The sequence below is a fragment of the Prinia subflava genome, chromosome 7 (genome assembly GCF_021018805.1).
Source record: "Prinia subflava isolate CZ2003 ecotype Zambia chromosome 7, Cam_Psub_1.2, whole genome shotgun sequence".
Classification (NCBI taxonomy): domain Eukaryota; kingdom Metazoa; phylum Chordata; class Aves; order Passeriformes; family Cisticolidae; genus Prinia; species Prinia subflava.
In genome coordinates, this window is record NC_086253.1 from 16,648,194 (window position 1) to 16,670,201 (window position 22,008).

At 38.3% G+C, this 22,008-nt stretch overlaps 1 protein-coding gene across 6 annotated transcripts in view; it reads right to left on the bottom strand.

Moving 5' to 3' along the window:
* Window positions 1-22,008, bottom strand: part of KCNIP4 (potassium voltage-gated channel interacting protein 4) — a 385,096-nt gene that overhangs the window by 169,923 nt on the left and 193,165 nt on the right. Inside the window, exon 1 of one of the 6 annotated variants that reach the window (XM_063401698.1) lies at window positions 1,439-1,941. The exons of 4 other annotated variants lie outside the window; for them this stretch is intronic. In XM_063401698.1, the coding sequence (XP_063257768.1) occupies window positions 1,439-1,538 (100 nt within the window). In that variant the 5' untranslated portion in view covers window positions 1,539-1,941. Of the gene's footprint in view, window positions 1-1,438; window positions 1,942-22,008 lie in introns of those variants that run through there. One more of the 6 variants, XM_063401701.1, reaches the window with a different exon arrangement.

Genomic DNA, 22,008 nt, shown 5'->3' on the forward strand with positions numbered 1-22,008 from the left:
ATAAAAGGATGTATTTTACCAGGGAACCCGAACAGATGTGGCAATCAGACTCAACAGAGCACACTCAAATATGCTAAACAACCTAAAATGTAAACACAGATTTTTTTTTTTTCAATCTTTGCAGTCTCTATGCTGGAAATAACTTTTATAATAACACTCATCATGTTAATTGATATTTCTATTTAAAACTAAACACAGCACAAAAAGAATCAGAAGTTCAAAACATTTAAGGGAATCTCTCTGTTGTCATTTAAACTTGATATACTGTACTCCAACACAAACATAAAATTCTTATTAAAATGCACTTGATCTCTGGCTTTGAGATTCTGTAGCAAGATTCTAGCAAGTCCACACAAGACAGCAACACAGAGTATCAGTGGAGTAACTTCCTTATTTAAAATCACTTGAAAGGAAGACTGCATTTCTTGAAAAGGTTACATAAACAGGACTACTTCGGATGTTTACATAGAAAATTTTGCTTAACCATAATTACGGTTAGCACATGAAACCATAGTTAGTCAACAAAGTTTTCCTTTTCACAGGTGTAACTATGTATACTGTATTCAAATGCCAGCTTACAAGAAGATTTGAGAATACAATATTCCTTCAATATTTGAGAAACAGACCACTTCAGACTGTAATCTAATAAAACACTGGGATGCAGTGATTGTCATTACATTATCGACCATGCTGGAAGCAGTGGTTTTTTTTAGTCTAACTCTTCATATGGTAAGAATAACAGCTCTCTCAGAAATAAGGTAAAAATAATCAATATTCCACTATTCCACACTTAAGAAGAGCATTTAAAATAATGTTCTTGTTTTTAATTTTTACTGCTTTATAAAGAAACAATATTGCTAATAGAGGAGGGGATCTGTCTCAGAAAAACAAAGCATCAAGCAATAAAATTTGCACTTGATTGCCCTTAGTGAATGTTCAAGTTGGTTAGTTTGAATCTGAGTATTGTAGTTCTTCCTCAAGCACAGTTTAAAATGTCAACAGTAAATTAAATATTCAACAGGTTTTAAATAGTATAAAAGATATATCTTGATCTTATAACAACTCTAAAAGAGATGATGTTAATGTGAATACATTACAATTTTAATTACAAGACAGTTTGAAGGCAGTATGATAGCCTGTAATCATTATAAAATCTGCTTTTATCCTCCACTACTTTAAGTGCACAGATTTAAAACAGGCATAAGAGATTCAGACCATAACACCTAAGTTTATACTGGCAGTTCTCTGGATACCAGTTTATTTTTCCTGCAAAATTAAACCACCACAACCAACACCCACAACAGACAGCCACTGATGTGCACATCTCTCTCGGGGTGACTCGAGCAGTGCCCTACAGGAGCTTACAGGTGCCCCTGCCTCGCTGCGAGAGAATAACCAGAACAGAAAAACGACGAGCCACTGAAAAGCACTCCCTTACCTTCTAAACCCGCTTCAATCAGCCCAAACTGTTCCAACACTTTTACAAAAAGCACAATCACGATCAACACCGCTATCATTTCAAGCCCTTCCAAGTTCATGGTGAGTTAGGTCATGGTCTGGCCACCGCCACTGACTGAGGGAAGTGCTCTTCTGCCTGGCTTTCTTTGCAAAGCCATTGAACTAGGCGCGGAAGGCTCCTGCGAGGGAAGGGGGCGAGTGGGAGGGGAGCGGCACAGAGCACATCCTGGCTTCCCCAGCAGAGGCGGGCGGATCGGCTCCGGCCTGCCGGCGCTGCCCGGTTCGGCGCTGCCATGCGGGCAGCGGGGCCGGCCGGCGGGACACACCCCGGCATCAGCCGGGAAAGGGCCTCGGTCCGGCGGCGGGAGCCGCTCCGGGCTGGCGGCGGAGCCAGCGGCGGGCGCGGAGCCGTTACCGGGGCAACGCGGGGAGCGCCGGACACACGGACAGAGCCCGGACACGGGGACAGCCCCGCCGGACAGGGGGACAAAGCCCGGACACGGGGACAGCCCCGCCGGACACGGGGACAGAGCCCGGACACGGGGGCAGCCCCGCCGGACAGGGGGACAGAGCCCGGACACGGAGACAGCCCCGCCTGACACGGGGGCAGCCCCGCCTGACACGGGGGCAGCCCTGCCGGATACAGAGACAGGCCCGCCGGACACAGGGATAGCCCTACCAGACACGGGAACAGCCCTGCCGGACAGGGGACAGCCCCGCCGGACACGGGGACAGCCCCGCCGGACACGGGGACAGCCCCTGCCGGACACGGGGACAGCCCCTGCCGGACACGGGGACAGCCCCGCCGGACACGGGGACAGCCCCGCCGGGCTGCCCCGGCGCTGCAGCGCGGCTCGGGGTGACACCGCTGTCCCGGGCAGGTGCGGGACAGGCAGCCGGACACGGGCCCCGCACCGCACCCAGCTGTGGCTGGCTCCAGGCCGAGGAGGTGGCCGTGGGGCACTCCCCAGGCTCTCCGGTAGCTCCTCCGGGTAACACAGCTGCCTCTACGATGGCATTCCACCTGTTGCATGTAGCAAGTAAAAGACAGCACTGTACAGGTAACAGCAAGCTAGGAATCCTTTTTCTGTTGGTTTGTTGGGGGTAGTTGTAATTATAGCAAAAACACAACCAAATTAAAACAAACAAACAAAAAACCATAATTGTCTCAGATTCTTTAAGGCTTATTCTGTGGGCTGATTTGGAAAACAAAAATTGAAAAGGCAGATAAAGAATCATAGTCTGAACCATGGAAGGGACCTTAAAGATCATCTAGTTCAAATCCCCTCACCACAGGCAAGGGAACACCTACCACCAGACCAGATTGTTCAAAGCCACATCCAACCCAGCTGTGAACACTTCCAGGGACGGGGCAAGATAAAGCAGAAGCAAGGTCATTTTCATTTATTGTTTTTCACTATTTTACTAATAATTTCTATACAAAGTAGTTTCCATGGAAAACATTAACAGTGAAATACAGGAATACTGACCACGGGACTGGACTGCCATCTCATACCACTAACAGCCACTGGCCTATCTGCAACAGTCTGCACTACTGGCATTGTCACATCCAGTGTATTCATGGTTAAGCATTTACTCTTTAAATCCCTTAAAAATTTAGCATCTAAGAAGAAATTTACAATGGAAAAACAACACCTCTATTGCAGAAAAAAAAAAAAAAAAAAAAAAAAAAAAAAAAAAAAAAAAAAAAAAAAAGCGGGAGAACAATTGCAACAAATTTAATCCTGCCTGGTAGAGCACTGTCCCCCTCATGGCTGAAATCAATTACTGCCAAGGGCTCAGTTTTCTTTCTTTCCTTAGATAAGATTAAAAAAAAATTCATTGTGTTATGTGAGAACTGGCAGCAACTTCTAAGTCCCCCAGGTATACTTGCATTATAATGGGTGTTGTCATTACTGAAAACAGTGGAATGAACTGAGAGTAATGGCACTAACAGATAGACTATAGGTACCTTTTTTTGTACAGTGGATGGATAAAGTCTTACAGCGCAATGTTCATATGTCACTAGTTTGTATTTTTACTCAGGATTGGGCTCCCTGAAGCTGCTTAAACTTTTCTTCTGTCAAAATATCTATGTTTCAACACTCTATCCTAAATATTGAATTCATTTCAGTTCTACAGGCAGTTTTTCCTTGGGAATCTTTGCTTTTATTTTGTGCAAACTTTCTCCTTATGTTGTTTTTTTTCTCCCTCATTCAATCTTTGTTCCAAACAAGGCTAAATGTCTTCTCCCTCTAAGCCATTTTAGCAAGGCTGTAAGGAAAGTAGGTCCAGCTTTCCTTCAATGTGGAATTAAAATAGACTAATTTATCAGCATCAGGAACATAACATCGATCAATTTATCAGCATCAGGAACATAACAGTCAATGCTGTATGCCTTTACCCAAAAGGTGGACACAAGTTGTGTTTGGGTATGTGCAACATACCCAAAGGACACACCTGAAAGGACACACTGCTTTTAATCAATAGCTTTCAGTAATATTGGTCTGCTGAAATTTTAAAAACGTAAACACTTTTAAAAAGACTTTTTAAAAGGTACTTTTGTGACAGTTCCACTTGGGGCTGAAAGTAAAAAAGTGGAAAGCAGAGCTTGTGGTGGCCATGCTGCAAAGCTGGCAGCTGCCATTGCCCCGCAGACTGGAACCCCGTGGCTGGCAGTGACGAGACAAACGTGTCAGGGATCTGCCTCCTCAGGGACCAGCAAACTGCAGAGTATTGCCCAGAGGTGGAGGTGTACTGAACCTATGGCTAACTGTGACTCTTCTTCCAAGACACAGCAGACACATACAGAAGGAATGAAGAATTAGCATGATGGCTACAGTTGTACAGGTAGATGCCAAAGCACAGTAAGAATGATAATCTTCAGGGAAGGCAGGGGTTTTGAAAGAAAGCTATGACTAAACTTGTGTTTCTCAAGTGCTGTGAACCAGCTATGATAATTCCTTTTTATTTCCTCCTTTTAGATACAACTGTTGGTAATCTAACATACAGTTTAATGCACCTTCCCTCATTAAGTCATTGCTTTTGAGAAAGGTTTTCAGAAAACCTTATAATATTTCTCCTGTAGGAACACATAACAGAGCTATCTCTGATCTCCACCTTTCCTGCTTAAAAATGGACCTGGCTCAATGAGGTAGGGTTACAAACTGCTTGACATGATTTCTCTCTCCAAGTACCTTGCCAAAAACAGTGATGTGGGGTGTTGTTTTATTTTTTGCTCTCCATAAAGACCAGAAAAAAAGTGGTCTTCATTTCCCTATGCAGTTCTATCAAAACATGACAGGAAGAATGAAGCTAACAATTGAAAGTATTGGCATCCTGTTTTTTTCTCTCACCTAACTACAGAAGCCTCCATATATTGCAGAATTAAGTTTTTAAAAAGTGTACAAGTAGAAATACAGGAAATAGGAATGGGAGGAAAGATATTAAATCATAAATTACATGCTATATAGGTGCTTTATACACAAGAGCATGAAGGCTTGTTTTTCTTACTGGTAACTGCAAATTAAAGGTTTCAGTCTTAAAGTAATATAAATGCTGTCTCCTTTCCATCAAAGCATTTTGCAGCATTATATTTGACTGTGTGAGTAAATATATTAAATTGAAGTTGCTGGTTATATTTTCAGCTAGGAACATACCTAAATGGTCACTTCTCATCTTGAGATGGAGCAATAAACCACAACACAATGACTCCATTCACTTTACTATGACTTAGATCCTTGATACCATTAATCTCAACTGCTATTACTTAATGCTATGTAACATGAAATGTTAATGTTAAAATAAGACCCAATCCATTTAGACTGAAAAGTGATGAGTTAGTCTACAGATGGAGTCCCAGTAAAGCACTTACGCTTCATTCTCTTACACTCATACATCTCATTTTCTTACACTCTTATTTTTATTTGGATGCTGGTAAGCCGCTCCCAGATGTTCATCATGGCTTCCAGGGGGACAATCACTACCCTCTGACATTCCTCACCACCCCTCAAAACAGTTTATGGGAATCTGGCCTGCAGAAATCAAAATCCATTGGATTTTGTTTAAAACATTAGTGATCAGAGCTAAACTTGATGCCTTTGGATAAAGCAATGGGCACTGCACATGTGCAATACCACATTTGGGAAAGGCTCTCATTAGTGGGGGAAAGGTAAGGATACAGTTAATTGGCAGAGCTGGGTGAAGAAGTGAATACACTCTGAGAGAAACATGAAATAGAATAATACCAGTGGGAATTCCATGCCATATATAAAGTTTGAGAACAAAACTTCTAATAGAAGGTACAATTTCTTGATTTGGACCAGGAAAAACTTAAATAATGCTTTCTTTTAACAGTAAAAATTATGATGTAAAGCCAGAGCAATCTAATGATTACTTTATAAGTGATGTCCTTCCAACCCATTACAAAAATGAATAGGCGTATTTTTACCTATTTTTAATAAGAACACCTTTGAATAAATATTCCAACGGTCAATAATATCATTAAAATATGTATTCCATGTAGATATTTAAATGAAGTTCATAGTTTTTTAATCTTAAAAGGGGAAAACCCACTCTTTCTTGCAAAAGAAGAAAAGAGGCCAGAAAATCTTGATGTATCATAAATTCAAATACTTTATTATCTATCAGCTAGCTGTTACTACACTGTAGTCTCCCTTTTTCTCACTCTTAAATTTACTACTTGCAATATAAATTAAGAGAATGAACTAAGACATTCTTTTTAAAAATTAAATAAATAAAACCTAATAAATCTTCCAGCTCATCAAATCACTGAGGAAACCAGAAAAAAGATACAAACTTGTCTCTTTTAATTTAACACTTTTTCTTAGTCATTATTTAATGAATCTGAAAAAAGTGACAAAATGCTATGATGCATTCAGCCACTCTAAATGTTAGGAGTCACTCCAACACTTTGCAACTTTACCTGCAGGCATTAATCCAGTATGACTTCCATTGTTTTTCCCAGATTAAACACAGGTAAAAAAAGATCACAGCAGTCTAACATCACAGTGCCTTATTTCTACCTTTTCACAACTTTTATCTAAGTTTACATCCTGAACTGTGTCCAATGTTTTGCAGCTGTCACAACACAAGGAGCTGCCCCAGTTGAGTCTTGGTGATGCTTATGTCATGTCAAAAGATGTCACGAGCTTCCTGTCGCACACAGGAAGCCACAGTTCCTGATCTGCCCCTAACCCAGCAGCCCAGACCCATGGCAGCAGGCAGCAATAACTCCATGGAGGTTCTAGCTCATGCAAATTGTCTCCCATGGTGTGAGCAGGGCAGGGCATGATGTAGTCATGTAGCAGAAGTTCTGTCTCTTCACACTGGGTGCATAGTTAGACGGCAATACATCAATCCCCTGCTTCTACAGAACTGATTGAAATAGGAAAAAATTATGCACATAAACAGGCTTTTCAAAGACTGACAGAAAAGCCCTTACATGGCAACTGAGATGTAACTCCAGCTGAAAAGTATACCTAAAGATCTGGATAATATCATAACATCACTCCAGTTTCGGGTTGCTATAAATGTCAGAAGCAGCACAAAATCTGTCAATATATCATTTACTCTTTACAATCTTCTGAATATTATATGAGCATTCTGGAGCCCTTAAAATGGAATTATGTTTCAAATTTATCCTTTTCCATGCAGTAAAACTATAGCTCCCTGAATCTGGTAGTGTATTTCTGGAAACTATAACACTAACTGATCATGAACAATGTCATTAGAAGAAAGAAATTTTCTCATCACATACCATTCTGATAATTCCATCTTCCCTACAGGTCCTTAAACCTCATTAAAAAGAAAAAAAAAACTTCAAAGATTTTCAATGCCTTAAAAATGTCAGACATATACAGAGGGCTGTATTTTAAAGCCCTCTGTGGAAACTGAAGATGAAAAATATTTGGCTGTTGTAATTCCAGAGCTGCAGCTCAGCTGTTTCTTGTGATTTGTTTGTGCTACTTCTCTATTAGCAAGGAATATTCTCCTAAGAAACGTAATGATTTTTCAAGTGTCTGCACTTGAGAGAACATACTGATCATTTTCCAAACTAGAAAAATTCCTAGACTTCCAAATTCACATAGAATTACAGGAGAGTTACCAATTGTCATTTGTAAAACTCTTATTCATCTTCCACAATGAAGAATTAATTTGGGCAGCTTGATTTTGATTTTTGAGATAGTCACAGCTTGTCAAGCAGTGGTGCTTTATGGTACTTGATTTCTGTGAATAACACAGGGCCACAAGGGGCTCAGTGCCACACACAGCTGTGGGACACCACAGGTGGCAGCAGGCCTCCAGCAGCTCATTTCACCACGGTTCATCCTGCCTGTTGGTATACATGACCCACACCCCCAGCACATTTCAGAGATTGTGTTATTCTGCCAAGGTGTAAGCGTGTGAGTTAACACTCCTGCCACAAGTAGTTTCATTGAAAGATTCCTAGGCATGTCAGTCCTGCAGATTTTTAACCTGGGTATCACCTCTTACTCATTTCTCCCTTTCTATTTAAAAATCTGGTGTATATTTAATGCCTTCAGAGCAACAGCTCCAAGAATCAGTGTTTCTTCCCTGTCCAGCAACTAAATCTTTAATGCACACTTCATGGGTTTTCTCCTCAGCTATTGTGACCTTTCTGCCTTTGTCAAGTGCTGTCTTGCTCCTCTTTATCCACTCAGGATACTGCCACAAAATTCATCTTTCTTGCTTACCACTCCAACTATTTCAGCCTTCTCCAGCATTTCTAAGGGATCCACTTCATCACATGCAAAATATCTGCTGTCACCTTCAAGGCCAGTGCTTACACTCTACTGCCATACCTAGTCACTGTTGACTTTTAGAGAATATTGAGCTGTCAATCAATAATTGAGCTGTTAACCAAGCAATCATTTTAGTCTTACTTATTCATAAATTAGACTTTATTCCTAAGAAATGTTGCTGGCTTTAATACCTCCCCTTAATATTCTGAAATATTATTATAACTGTATGTGGATGCTCACATTTTTGCAGCCACAGCTATGGACAGAGGGTGAGAAATTCATAAAGAGTGTGGTAAAATTTTCATCCAGATAGCAAAGGGAGAAGACACATCTTAAATAATAGGAATAACATTGATAATTAGAAATACATTCTGTGGTCTGCTACCTCTTCTGCTACAGATTATTGAAAAACTGTCAGGCTTTCCACAGACTTCAGCTGTGAACATTGTATTAAGTTGACTTTATCACAAATATGATTAGGAAATTTCTCTGTAGCCTCAAAAGAAAAAAACTGACAGAAGAGTTGCTCCAGTTCAGCTGATGCAGCATGTGGATGTTCTCCAGACTTTTCCTCCTAATCCCTTGTTGGTTCATTAGCAGCTCACTGCAGACAAGAGACTTATGCCAATCAACAGCAAAAGTCCCAGGAAAGCCTAGCTCATATGCCCATGGAAAACAACTTGAGAGTTTGGAGAAAGACAGCATTTTTCATAGTTCTGCTTTAAAAAACCCAGAGAACCACAAAACAAGACAGAAGCAACAAGCTAGGGAAATCTGAAGACTATGTCCATAGAACCCTTCAACCTAACTTAAACCCTAGAGTGCTGTTAGTCCAAAGAGCAAGATCCTAATTTGCCCAGAAGATTTTATTAAGACAAATGACAGAACAAAAGAGTGACAAGTTCTCTTTTTTTTGTTTGTTCTTCAGACTGGTTCTACAAAGCCAACCAACATATATTAAATAAATAAGGCAAGCTGACAGATACGCTCAGTTTCCCATTCTGCCCTATTACCTACTTGGAGCACTATGAAGGAGCCCAATAAGTTTCTTCCTAACAATCTGACAGTCTTTAAATTTCTTCCCTGCAGATTTCTACCATATATAAATCTGATACAGAGAAATCAATGTGCCTAAGCAAAGCTTATTTTAGGTTCAGTCTTAATTTTGCTAGCAGTTTTGGTTTGGCAGGAGGGTGATGTTAAGTCATCTTATTACAGAGACTGATGAAGGGTGCATTAGGGTGCCTGAAGAATCATGGGGATTGCACCGTTTTTCTCATGGTCAAAAAACCCCTTAAAAATAACTATACCAACCATATATGTAGTAGTATTCTTTACCTTACTGATGGCCCATGACTATTAATTATTGTTTTAAGCCATACGATCAGGATAGATGGATGGCCTTTTTATGAACAGCTATACAGAAACACACACCTGCCTGAGCACTCTCAGCAGACACTCCAAACTACACCAGTTGCATGTGTGGTCTGTACAGCACACATTTGAAGAACATTAGTGCAACAATCCAGAAAGACATAAAGCACTGACATTTTTTAATTAAATGAACAGAAGATTTCTGTGCACCAGCACTTAGAGACATTCAATATTCCTAAACTCAGCAGAAATATTCTTAAATTAACAGGCAGGGAATTCTTCTTGTTATTTGAATTGTTTCTTTCTTGCCCGTCTTTATGCAATATGAATGCCTGTATCACCACTTCATTATTGCACTACTTGGTTTCCAGGGAATATTTTTCTTTATAAAGTGGTCATTTGCATATAAAAATATGTATTATTACTGATTCATAACTCTATTGGCTCTTTAGTCCTCATTTCTTTATTCCTCTGTGCTGTTTAGGAGCTACTTTTATTTAAATTCATATTTGCTGCACTAGAAAGATTAGGTCTTGATTTAAGGGTTCTCCACTTCAGTCTGTAAGGTGAATGTGTTTATGTGTGAGCTGGTAACTTTCCAAAATGGTGTGAAAATTTCTGGAGCAAAGACAGACCCAGTGGAGACACAAGAAACAAATAAGAACTGAAACTTGTTTACGTATTAATTTTTAAATGCATCAAGAGATTTTTGCTCTTTCATTTTAATCTCTTACAAGAATTTCTATAAAAGGCCAGGTAACACTTCCTTTGTTTTTATATTCACTAGCAATGTATCATGAAGAGAGCTTGAAATGTTCCAGGGAGTTCAGAAATGTAAACCAGTATGAAATATGACATGTGATGCACCTCATTTGTCAAAACAAAAAATAAGTAGGACACCTGCAAAGCTTCACTACAGTTAGGGTTTTTTTCTTTTGCTTTCTCTGAATACCTCATTGGTTATTTGATAGATGGCCAATCCCCACTGAGTAGAAGAGCCCACATTTCCTTCTCATCTGTTGAAAACATAAAAGGGCTTACTCAAATAGCAAGGTTGGGCACCTTAAGGACAGGCATCAGAGGATGCATGAGGTGCATGATGGCCCAGTAAAAATCCTTCATGCAGCTGAATATCAATTTACACGACAGAGAAAAGATTAATTTCCACAGGCTATCAGGTGATTAAAATATTCTGCAGAGTAAAACAAACAAACAAAATTGATTGCTTCCCTTCACATGGAAGATTTAAAAATGTAATTGAAGCAAGTAGACTCTATCTGTTCTCCGTCTGGAAAAGTACTTATGCTAAAATTGTGCTAGATAGAGTAAAAATAAAACCATTTAAAGACTTCAAGACCAATATTTTGAGATCACCTGCGAAACCACTAAAGTCTAAAACTAAACAGTAGTAAAGGAAGAGCAGTATGGAAGAAGGAAAAGAAATTCTGAAACACTTTCTTTTGCTCAAGCTGGGAACCAGACAAAATTGAAATGGCATCCTAAGATTGCAACACAGAAATTAATTTTAGAATGTAAATTAGATTCACCCATGAATATAGACCTATCAGAGAACAAGAGAACTGTGAAATTAAATATATACATACAACATGGTAGTGGCTGAGGGTAATAGACATATATGTCTTATATTCCCTTTGCATTATCTGTATGCTTCTCCTTTGTAGCTTCAGGTTGTTTTTCTTCCCTCTGAGAACTATCCCTTTGACTTCTTTGCAGTGTTTTGCATCAGAAGAGAAAACCTGAGCTCTGTATTCAAAGCAAACTGCAGGGTCTGGCAAAGGAAACCCTTAGGAGCAGAGGTGCTTGTCAGTAGAGAACTTTTCCACAGAAATGCAGAGCAGCAACACTGATGGCTGGAGGCAGAGTCCACAACTTCTTTTCAGTCTTGCTGCATATGAGGAAGGCAGACTATGGAAAGATGGCAAGATGAGTTTGTTTCTGTTTCCCAGTATCCACCTGCTCCACAATGCAGGCTACACGACTTCCTCAGGGAAAGTGGATCCCCACAGTATCCAACTAAGTGTATTCCACCTCCCAGGAATAGAACTAGGCTCAGGATTTATCCCATAATTTTACCTCTAGAAATGTTACAAACCTAAAGACATGACTTTTTGATGCCTGTTTTGAAATCTACCTGACATGGTCTGTGTACTTACTGTATTTAATTGCTGGCAGAGTTTCAGGTCTCTAGTTTTGGGGCAGTATTTTCATCTCATTGCTTGCAGAACTTTTCATTTAAGTATAATTTTTCTTGATGTTCTCTGGCTTTTTTTTGTATCCTTGCACTATTTCCTGCTGCCATTTCCAGTCACTAACAGTGTGTGTAATTCCACAGCTTTCTCTTTTGAACAAAGTTCTCACTGCTGTCCTTTGTCTCCAGCACTAATAATTTGAAACATGAACATCAGATTACAAGGAGAAATTTTCCCAGTTTTTCTGGTTTTCTCAGTTCTATTCTGAACTGTTACTACATTAGAGACTACCTTGCAGTCGACCACAGTATTTTGAAAATCCAGTTGTGTATCAAATGAGTGATCTGTATCCATGTCACCATGTATCCATTTAAACCACCTCTTCCCATCTCACATCTCATTGTGAAAATTAAATATCTGTGTAATCTTCTATATTGCCAAACTACGGGTGGATCAGAAATACTGGTACAGTAAAACAAAGCATTCTCTTTGGATTTATGAAATAGAGGATCATACATTTACTCCTCAGTGAATAACACACTGGGGTATGAAATGCACGTGATGCTCTACCCATTCAGTACTGGATTCTGTTCTACTGCCTGTGCTCCACTGGAGTTCCATGTGTCATCCTCAGCACAGGACCTGTGACACCCTAGCAAACATCTTTGCTGTGCCTTCCCACCATGACCTATTTTAAGAGTTCTGTCATTTCTACATAGGGACACATAATATGGTGGTTTTCACTACTGGAAAAACTGAGTTTCCAGCACAGTTTTTTTTCACAGATCCATGTATCCTTTGAGATTTTATCCTTCCTAGGTGGTCTTACAACATGCCAGTTAAGACTAGAAAGCACAGGACAAAACACTTCTAACAAGAAAGCCCAGGTTGTATGTTTTTGCTTAATAACAGATTTAATCCACCTGCCAACCTCTGTAACATAAGGAAGTAACTTGTCTGATAAATGGAGGGAAAATACCAAAGTAGTGTTTGATTAAATATTCAGAAAGAACCCAGAACTACTTTTAAAACTATGTTTTAGTCCCTATAACTGCAAAGCCATGAAACATAGGTACAAAAGTCTGTGGAGTCTTGGAGTATGAGCTAAACGTTTGTGCCCCTTCTAGCAATATTAAGTTTGTGATGTCAGAGTAATGCTGATCCTTCTCCTCAATGAGAGGTTAATTAGTGTACTTAATAGCTGCTTAATATTAGTGACTTTCAAAAGTCATCACTATTAGGCATTTCGCAACTTGTCATTAAAAAATAAATGAAATGGACAGTAAAGGAACAAAACTTTTGTCATATTACAACCCAATAATTACCAAAGCATGAAAACTTTTGAGATAAGCCTACAATTAAAGATGTTCTGCAGACAGGGAAGTATCATAGGTGACCCAAAATGCCACTGCTATCTGTGCTTAAAATTGTTATTGCCTCTTTATGACTCTGGTCAAGGGAGTGGTACCGTAGGTGCTCTAAAGTCTGCTCAGGCAGACAGCTCTTGCCCCTCTGCCACGAGCTTTTACCTGGCTGGGTGCTTGGTGTTGGCTTAGGCAGAGCTCTCTGGCCACACAGCTTGGCTCCTGTGTTCTTGCTGTAGGGCCAAGGCAGTGCAGGCAGAGGCTTTTCCCTTCTGGGTTCTCTGTTAGTTGGTTTCTTCTCACTTAGAGAGACTGTAGACCTCAGTGTATACAAGACAGCAATAACAACCCCTCCTATATTTGCCTTTGATATAGAAGACTTAAAATATAGCTAGCAAAAAAATGTTCTGAGGGAAGCATCAACTAAAAAAAATTTCAAAGTTTTTTTTTCAGGGAATGGAGACCTAGTTGTAAATTTTTAAGAGATCTCAGAAATACATCTTGTCCAGTCCCTTTAAAAAGGGGTTTTTTAAATTAAAAAAAAAATAAATTAGAGCACACACCCCTAAACTCTAATACTTTATCACTCTCTAGGAGTTGAACTCAACCCCAACACTTCTTCTATTTGATCCAACTTAATTCTTGTCTATTCATACATCTCTGTAAATCAGTTCCTCACAGAAGCAGAACTGGGGTAAAAAATTTTAACTGAAGCTACAAGAATTCTTTGAAGCAGTCACTTAATTTTCATATTTTCATATTATCCTATTTATGATGCTCTGGTACATTTATATATATATATATATTAATAGAAAACTGAATATTTACAATGTTCTTGCTATTCTTAAAATAGCTTTTCAAAAATGGAAAACATAAAGGGCTTGGGAAACACATTTTCCTAACATAAAAATATAGAGTTTCAGAACCATCCAGAATAAATTCTAAATTATTCCACAGTAGAGGGAAACTTAACTTTCGTTAACACTGACTATTGACTGCTTTGCGTTTATACTGCTTTGCGTACTTTCATTTTTCACTTTTATAATGTACTTTCTTCATTTCAGTAAAGAGCTTCCCTAGGCACTGACTGTGTTCTTACATACATTCAAAATATCATCTCAGGGGTATGATATCCTAAATGATGAATGTTAATAAAATAAAACAAAACATCTAAGCATTATATTTAAGTGAAATATGATTGAACTGAAAAATCTGATGGGCATATGATTTCTATTTAATTGGGAAACCATTGAATACCACTTTTTCTATAAAGTCATTTGACCCGTCAAATTCAGGGTGATGAGTTTCAGCCAGAAAAATCACCCGAGATGTACAGTGTTTAATGGAAGTCAGCATACATCCCAGACCCATATGAATGCACACTACGGTCATATCCACTGAAAAAAAAGAAAAAAAGCAGTGTCTGGAGACTCACAGTCTGTTTGTCCATTGGACTGGGAAAGAAAGTCCTGCCAGAAACCTTGCAATTACCAAAATTGTCTGCACAATGGTATTTTTTTTTTCAAGCACTGCACTAACTGAAAGACAAATGAAATTAGATGTAGCCACAGAGTTCCTGACTTGCTAAAACAATTATATTTTTTAATAAGTATAAATTTATATTGATAACTCAAGACAAGCCACTGCTTGCTGCATGAAACAAATTTAGCATTAATATGCCAGTTTTGGCTGCAGAGTCAACTTATTCTGTAATAAATGTTTAATATAAGATCAATTTCATGGAATTTTAATCAGAAATACATATTTCTTACCTGATGAACTCTTTTGGAGAAATTCTTTATCCCAGCAGATAAACCTGCTTTGTACAGAGAGAGCTGCTGCCAAATATTCAAGATATAAATTATTCTGTTCTTGAGTGTGTTGGTACTTTGGCAGAGATGAGCCCTAAATAAGTGTCTCATTGCATGTTAACAGTTCGCGTGGCTGGCTTTCAATTCTGTGTAATTTACTGAACACTAGAGAGCTTTATTACAAGGTTCAGGCTAAATTAAATGAAAATCAAGTACAAATGAAGCATGGGTCATCTATGAGCAGAATTCAATGACACTGGAAAGCAGGATAGCATCTGTTACAGGATCCAACAAGACAGATGGATTTCCAGTGCATCTGTTTGTAGAAAATAAAATGGTTTGGCTGAGGTTTGGCTGTGTCTTGTTTGAAAATAAGAAAATGTCCTAATAAATTGGGCTAAGACTCATCTGGACACACTTTTGATTCTGCCTTAGTGTAGACACAGTCCCCTTTGGAGTAGGTGAAAGAATGAGACAGCATGAGATATCACAGAGATGAGAGGAATAATCTGTGAGATAATGTCTCTCTTCTCCTAATTGAAGGAACTCAGCTAAAACCAACCAAACAATCAAAAAAGCAAAACCCCCACACGATCTGTAACACAATCAGTGAGCAATAAGACCTACATAAGTCAGTGGTCCCAAAGGTACTGGACTTAATTTGCTATTGATTTGTAATATACAGTCTCTTACAAAAGTACAAAATGGGCGTAAAATGTTACCAGCTTAAAATGCTACATGGCATATATTTAGTACTGGAGTACTAAACAGCATGCTAGCACACTTGTATTTAGTCTTTAAAATAAGTGTAACATCATTAGAAAGGTGACCAGGGTCAGCTGGACACAGGAAAGCAAGACCTTTTTTTTTTTTTTTTCCCCAAGTTAATGCTTACAATTTTAGCCTCAAGATTTACATTTGATTCTAGTAACTGAAAATGAAAGGGTAAAGACAGAATGAAGTATTCTGTGTTTTTTCTCTCCAGTTGTGTCATGGCCTTGCAGCCTGTTGGCTGTGCTTTTGGAGAGTATATGGCAACATGGAACTTTCTCTGTGGAGCTCTTGTATCGCCGGAGCCTGAACATGGGGAGCTGCTTAGTCTTGTTTCAACTGCTACAAACTCCTGTGCAACTGGTTGGGAACTGCTGGGTATTGAGTTGTCTCTACTTACTAACTAGTTAATAATTTATGTCTTAACTTACACAGGGGACAGGTAGCAGTCTAGCTCACATCTTGTGCCATGAGGGGAGAGAGAGGATTCCCAGCTGCTAGAATCTGCATGGGGCAGCACAGACCTCAGTGGAAAGTCTGCTTGCCATAACTTTTTCTGCAGAAACACCTAAGCAAGGAACTTGCTTTAAAGGAAAAGCTTTTAGTCATTCTGAGAACAGATACCTTGTTTTCTGGATAACTAGTCAAATTAAAAGTTTATCTTACCAAAGTATGATTCAGTTAAAAAAAAAAAAAATCACAAACATTGCACCCCTCCATGCCCCTGGCCTCCTCAAAAAACAACTTCTATTGAAACCCAGTGCCTTCTTCAGGCTGTGCTGTTTGATGTGCCATGCACAACAAAATTCAGCTCAATATTTCTGCCTGCTTTAACACAGACTGATGGAGAGCCTTAGACTGTCATTACCTTTTTAAAAATAGAAGGTACATGAATAGGCATGCACCTCAGGTTTTTTTAGAGAAATGAGTCACAGCTTTTCAATTATGTTCCTTTTCTTGCACCTTTATTTTCAATTTAAGAAAAATACCTTATTTGTAAATCCTGTTGCATCCTTTTCAAAATCCTGTGAATGTAGTTAATCTCACCTCATGTGATTGGGATAACAGCAATAATAGCACTGTGAAAAGCAATAGGCCTCATTGTTACTGTGGTTTATTGAAGCAGATAATGAGATCTGGCAGGTTACCTTGAGAGGAACATTGAAAAGTAGCACTTTACTCTGTAAATATTCTTGTCTATGAGTCAGATTCTATGCAAAGAAAAATCCAGTTTCTACTACCAATTCAACTTCACCAATGTATTAGTGTATTCTGGGAAGTGCTTCATTTCTGTATATATGGGTTTCTCCCAACCAATAGCACACAGAATTTGATGTCTTCCCCAAAAGCTCAAAGTATTTGTCAAAAGTGTTTTGCAACAATATTTGTTGCTGGCATTTAGAAAAGGAAACAAACCAAGAGATAGAGAGCTGCTTTTCATAGCATAGTTAAAGAGCCAAAAGTATAATCTGTACATCCTGTTGCCTATCCTGGTATTCAGTCTGTCTGCTATAATAAAACTTAAAGTACCTACAACACTCTAATTTTGTTGTTGCAATTTCTGTAATTGCTTTAAGTAGGCTATGTTGCTGTGAAAGATTGAAAAAGTAAAAGCAGAGTACAGCTCCGGCTGTGAAAAAAATTATTTGGAACAGGGAGAAGCAGACTTTTACTTTATAAAGTAACATCTAACTATGGAGTCAAGATTAAAGAGTCTCCAAAATTCCTTGAAATTTTCATCTTAAAGGTAAAGAGTTTCTTCATAAGAAGTCTCAACTATAATGGCTTAATAAATAGTTGAAAATCACAAACGCTTTGACATCTAAAGTGCAAAATGTTCTGGATGAAATGGCAGAATTCTATCTATGCTACATAGAGGCTACTGGCAATCCTGCAGCTAAAAGCAATCAGGAATGCTAGAACTTAGCTTAGCAGTACCTTAGTTCCAGTCTTTTCCCAAAGTAGTATCAAATCTTGATCTAAGAAATGTGAGGAACAAGTGGAAGGCATACCCAGAACAAAGGAGCTGAACTCACTCCCTGATTGGTATCAACCATTTTTCTTCATTTAGCACTGTGTTAGTTGGGCTAGAAAAATCATTGGAGTTGACAAACTTTAGTTTTTTATATTCTAGGAATAAGGAGCAGATATTTCTAGACAATTTTTCACTTGGTGTAACACCATAATCCAAATCCTCATTTCATATTTCTCTTCAAATGTTAAATGGGAGAAAGGAAAGCTTGGAAGCACGTAGAAATAACAGGTTGATAAAAGTTTGAGAGCATGTGTGTGGCTTATAGCTATGATGGGTTTTGATTTGAATCCCACACAGGATTGGAACACTTCTAGGAAATGCCCAATACACACCCATAAAATATATGCAGAGAGTGGAAAACTCCTGAGTTATGACATTCCCTCCAACTAACCCATGACCACACATACAGTGAGAGCAGTGTGCTGGGACATGCCCTGCTGTCTGTATGGAGAACCCCTCAGAGTCTGCACAGAGCTGCTGACATCACAGTCATATGGCAGGGGTCTAGTGAGCACCAGCTGCCAAAAAACCTCACCTGAGTATGTCTGGCACCCATATATTCAGATGTCAGCTTGTATGGAACTATATCTTTACAGTAACTGCCTGATGTTTAGGAGATTCCAAGAGATTGCTGTATATACGTGGTAAAACTTTCAGATTATCCATGGTACTCTGTAAACTCTGGGAGCTAAAAAAAAAAAAAAAAATCCCAGATTTCTGAAATTGTTTTCAGGTAAAGACAGACCCCTTAATTCATAACAACACATTCAACTCAGAGAAAGACAAGACCATTCTACCTAGATCTGGTTGTCATACTTCAATTACAATTATGGCACTGCTCGCCATGAGGAACAGATATAACCACTATATATTTAAACCATGCAAAACAGAATGCATAATTGTTTATTAGGTTGAAATCAAAGTGGAATGTGTATTTCTGAGACTGAAGCTAAAGAAAAATGAGGTAGATTTGCTCTTCCTATCCCAGTTTTATTCGAAAACCTTTAGTAACTGTGTGAGAAAACAAAATGTTGGATTATGGCAGAAGAAAATTCCAAGGCAGAGAGAGACACTGTAATGGATTTATCTTTGTACTATCAGAAAAGTCAAAGGGAATTGGACCAAAAGTTTTACCTCTCTTATTTGGGTTCCAGTCAACAAAAATAAAGAGAAAATGAATATTCTTTTGGCATTTAAATACTGAGAAAATAAGGAAAACTATTTGTCTCAGAAACAAGACACTCTAAATACTTCTATTTATCTACCTGGTGATATGTTTGGTTTTTTTTTTTTTTGTTTTTTTTTTTTTGTGTGTTTTTTTTTTTTTTTTTTTTTTTTTAATCTGAGATTAACAAAATAAAATAGGGCTGGCTCACCACAGCTCCTGTCAGACTTCTCTGTTACTTGTCAGAAAATGGGAAGAAGAAGAATGAAGAAGAATCACTACATCCACTCAGGGTATCAACAATTGGGAAAGCACAATATTTTAAGTCTTAAAGCCATTATTTTCTTCCCACACTGTTTGTGAAGATGAAAAGATAGAGTTCAATGTTTGTATGTGGAAGAAACTGAAAAGTGGTTTCTGCAGGAAGCTTTGGGATGCCCGCATTAAACAAGGAGGCTTTTAAATTAACTATTGTACATAGCACAAAGAATAAAATATATTGACATGACAGAAAAGGAAGAAAAGTTTAGAGAGATGAGGATACTATGTAGACTGGCTGAACTGTAGGGTGGGTAAGAAATGAGATGCTTGCAGTCCACAAAGAAATGGGTTGAAGAGATTTAGGTAAGAGGTTTCATTTTTATACCTGTCTTTATTTTTTCCCTTTTTGTTTCATCAATGAGGATCTTTTCCCTATAGTCTCACCATGTAAATATATTTACATTTACACACATGAGCATTTATTTACATTTCAAATTTGCATGTCTATCATTTTTTGCCTCAAGACCTTGGCAGAGGTACCTCTATTGTCCCATGAGAATTTATGGAATATACACATAGGTCCCTAAATCATGTCTGACAGCTTCAGTTAATGTGGGCAGTTAGATTTTACTCTATGAAATACGCTTCATCCATAACAATTAAAGTGTACTGCACAAGTTATGTGAGCAAGAGATGGAGGGTGTGTAAAGAGTTAAAGCTTCCATGGTAACCTCAGCAGTGAGGATGCAACTGGTTCGTTTCATCCCTTCTGTCACATCTTGATTCCATGCCAACAAATCATGAACTGTCCATCATTTACACATCTATTTTTAGAGCATCCTCAGCTGCTCCAATGAAATGATAAATGATACATGTTCACAGAGGGCTCGTACTGTTCATAGAAAGGGCTGCTTCCATCTGAAATGCAAGGCTGGAGCTCTGCAGCAGAACAACATGACAAAGGTACTGACCTACAATAAAATCAGATTAGAGGTTTTGGTCAAACTGCCCTTTGCTTTTCTAAGCAGCAACCTTTTCCTAACTAAGGGCAAACAAAACCTATGCCAACGATGATCAAATATGCTTGTTGCTAATAAGGGAGTTGTTTCAAAAGGCGGGTTTACCTGCAGAGCCACTCTCAAGTGAGAGACAGTAATTACCTCATCTATACTGAAGTAGTTCTCTTTTGTTTTTAACAGGAAGGCATGCTAAACATGTTTAAATAATGAGATATGACCGCTGCAAACATGGAACCTTTAATACTGCATTTCTTTAGGAGAAAGCTCTATTCATGAAGGATGCCAAATTAATACAGCCAAACAATGAACACAAACTGCTTATGTTGTACCAGCAATCCATTGGCATGTCTGCACTACAACAGCAACAACAAAAAGGCAGAATACATATGGACAAATGTGGCAAAGACACTGTGTGGAAGAAAGAACATGAAAATAAAGTCTTTGAGTAGTCAGAAGGCCACCAGCAGAAGTCATACCATGGCATGGAAAGTCAACAGAAAAATTTCCACCTAAAGTGCCCTAACTGCCTACGGACAATAATGCCTTAAAGAAGTAAAGCAATTCCTCAGTGCTGTAAGTTTGCTTCTCTCTTTTTGCTTGGCCTTTACCACATTTTTCCTTATTCTGAATACTACACACTGACTTTTCCTTGCTCCAGTAACACTTGCTAGACTTACAAAGTAACTTCCAGGCTTTCAAGCCAAGTTTCACATACAAACTCAAGTTTCTATTTTATTTAATTATATATCCTGAAGACACAGAGCTACGTTATGTCTAAGCACAGGGAAATAACTCAATATTTTGCAGGTTACAGATACTGATCTGCAACTGATTTTGAACAACTGCATATTCCCAATAACTGTATATAATTTAAAATATGGACTGAGAGGACTTTGCACAAGAGACTATAGGTTTTGAGAGCTGGAATCAGTCACAAACTACCAAACTTCATTCTTAGTTTAAGGTTTTTTCTACATAAATTTACTTTTTTTTCTACATAATTTACTTTTAGTGTTCAAAATTTTTTACATATATACCAATGCACTGCAGGCTAGCAAACTGCAGTTTTCTGATGGTTTTCCTGACAAACAGAATATATTCTGAAAACTCAGAACAGTAATATTATTTCAATACCTCTATTTCATTTGGTAATCTGCCTTTTTACATGCTAGCAGAGAGCCTTTTCATACTAAGAGGTAAATTCCTATTTTAATGCATTATATTACTTTAGAAGCAAAAAAAAAGTGCTCATTTTTAATATTTCCTTTTCTACATATTCCTTGTCTGAAAGCAGTAAAAAATATTGATAATTGAGGTTTGAAATCATACTTTAAAAATTACCATTAATTTTTCACAAAAGGATAGGTAAAATTACAGTACTGATTTTTGTCAGAAGTTCCAAAGAAAATCACAGAATTATTGCTTCATAAGAATTATTTTCTTGTTCTTCTACAAAAGAAGTCTTCCTCAGGTGTGAACAGGACTCATTTTAACATTTAAGAAAAAACCCTTTGTGTTTCCATGCTACTGGGAAGCACTGGAGTTAGACATGATTAAGACATTTCAAAAGAATGGCTCAGTTGCAGCTATCTTATTCAAGGCTTGTAGCATGTACTTTGTAATGGAAATCAGTCATAAACTTGAGATTTTTTTTAAACCAATGAAAAAACCCAACCAAGTCCACAAAGAAAAAAAAATCTGAAAACACCTTTCCAAAAAACAGCCAAACAAATTTATAAAATCAGTTTATCAGCT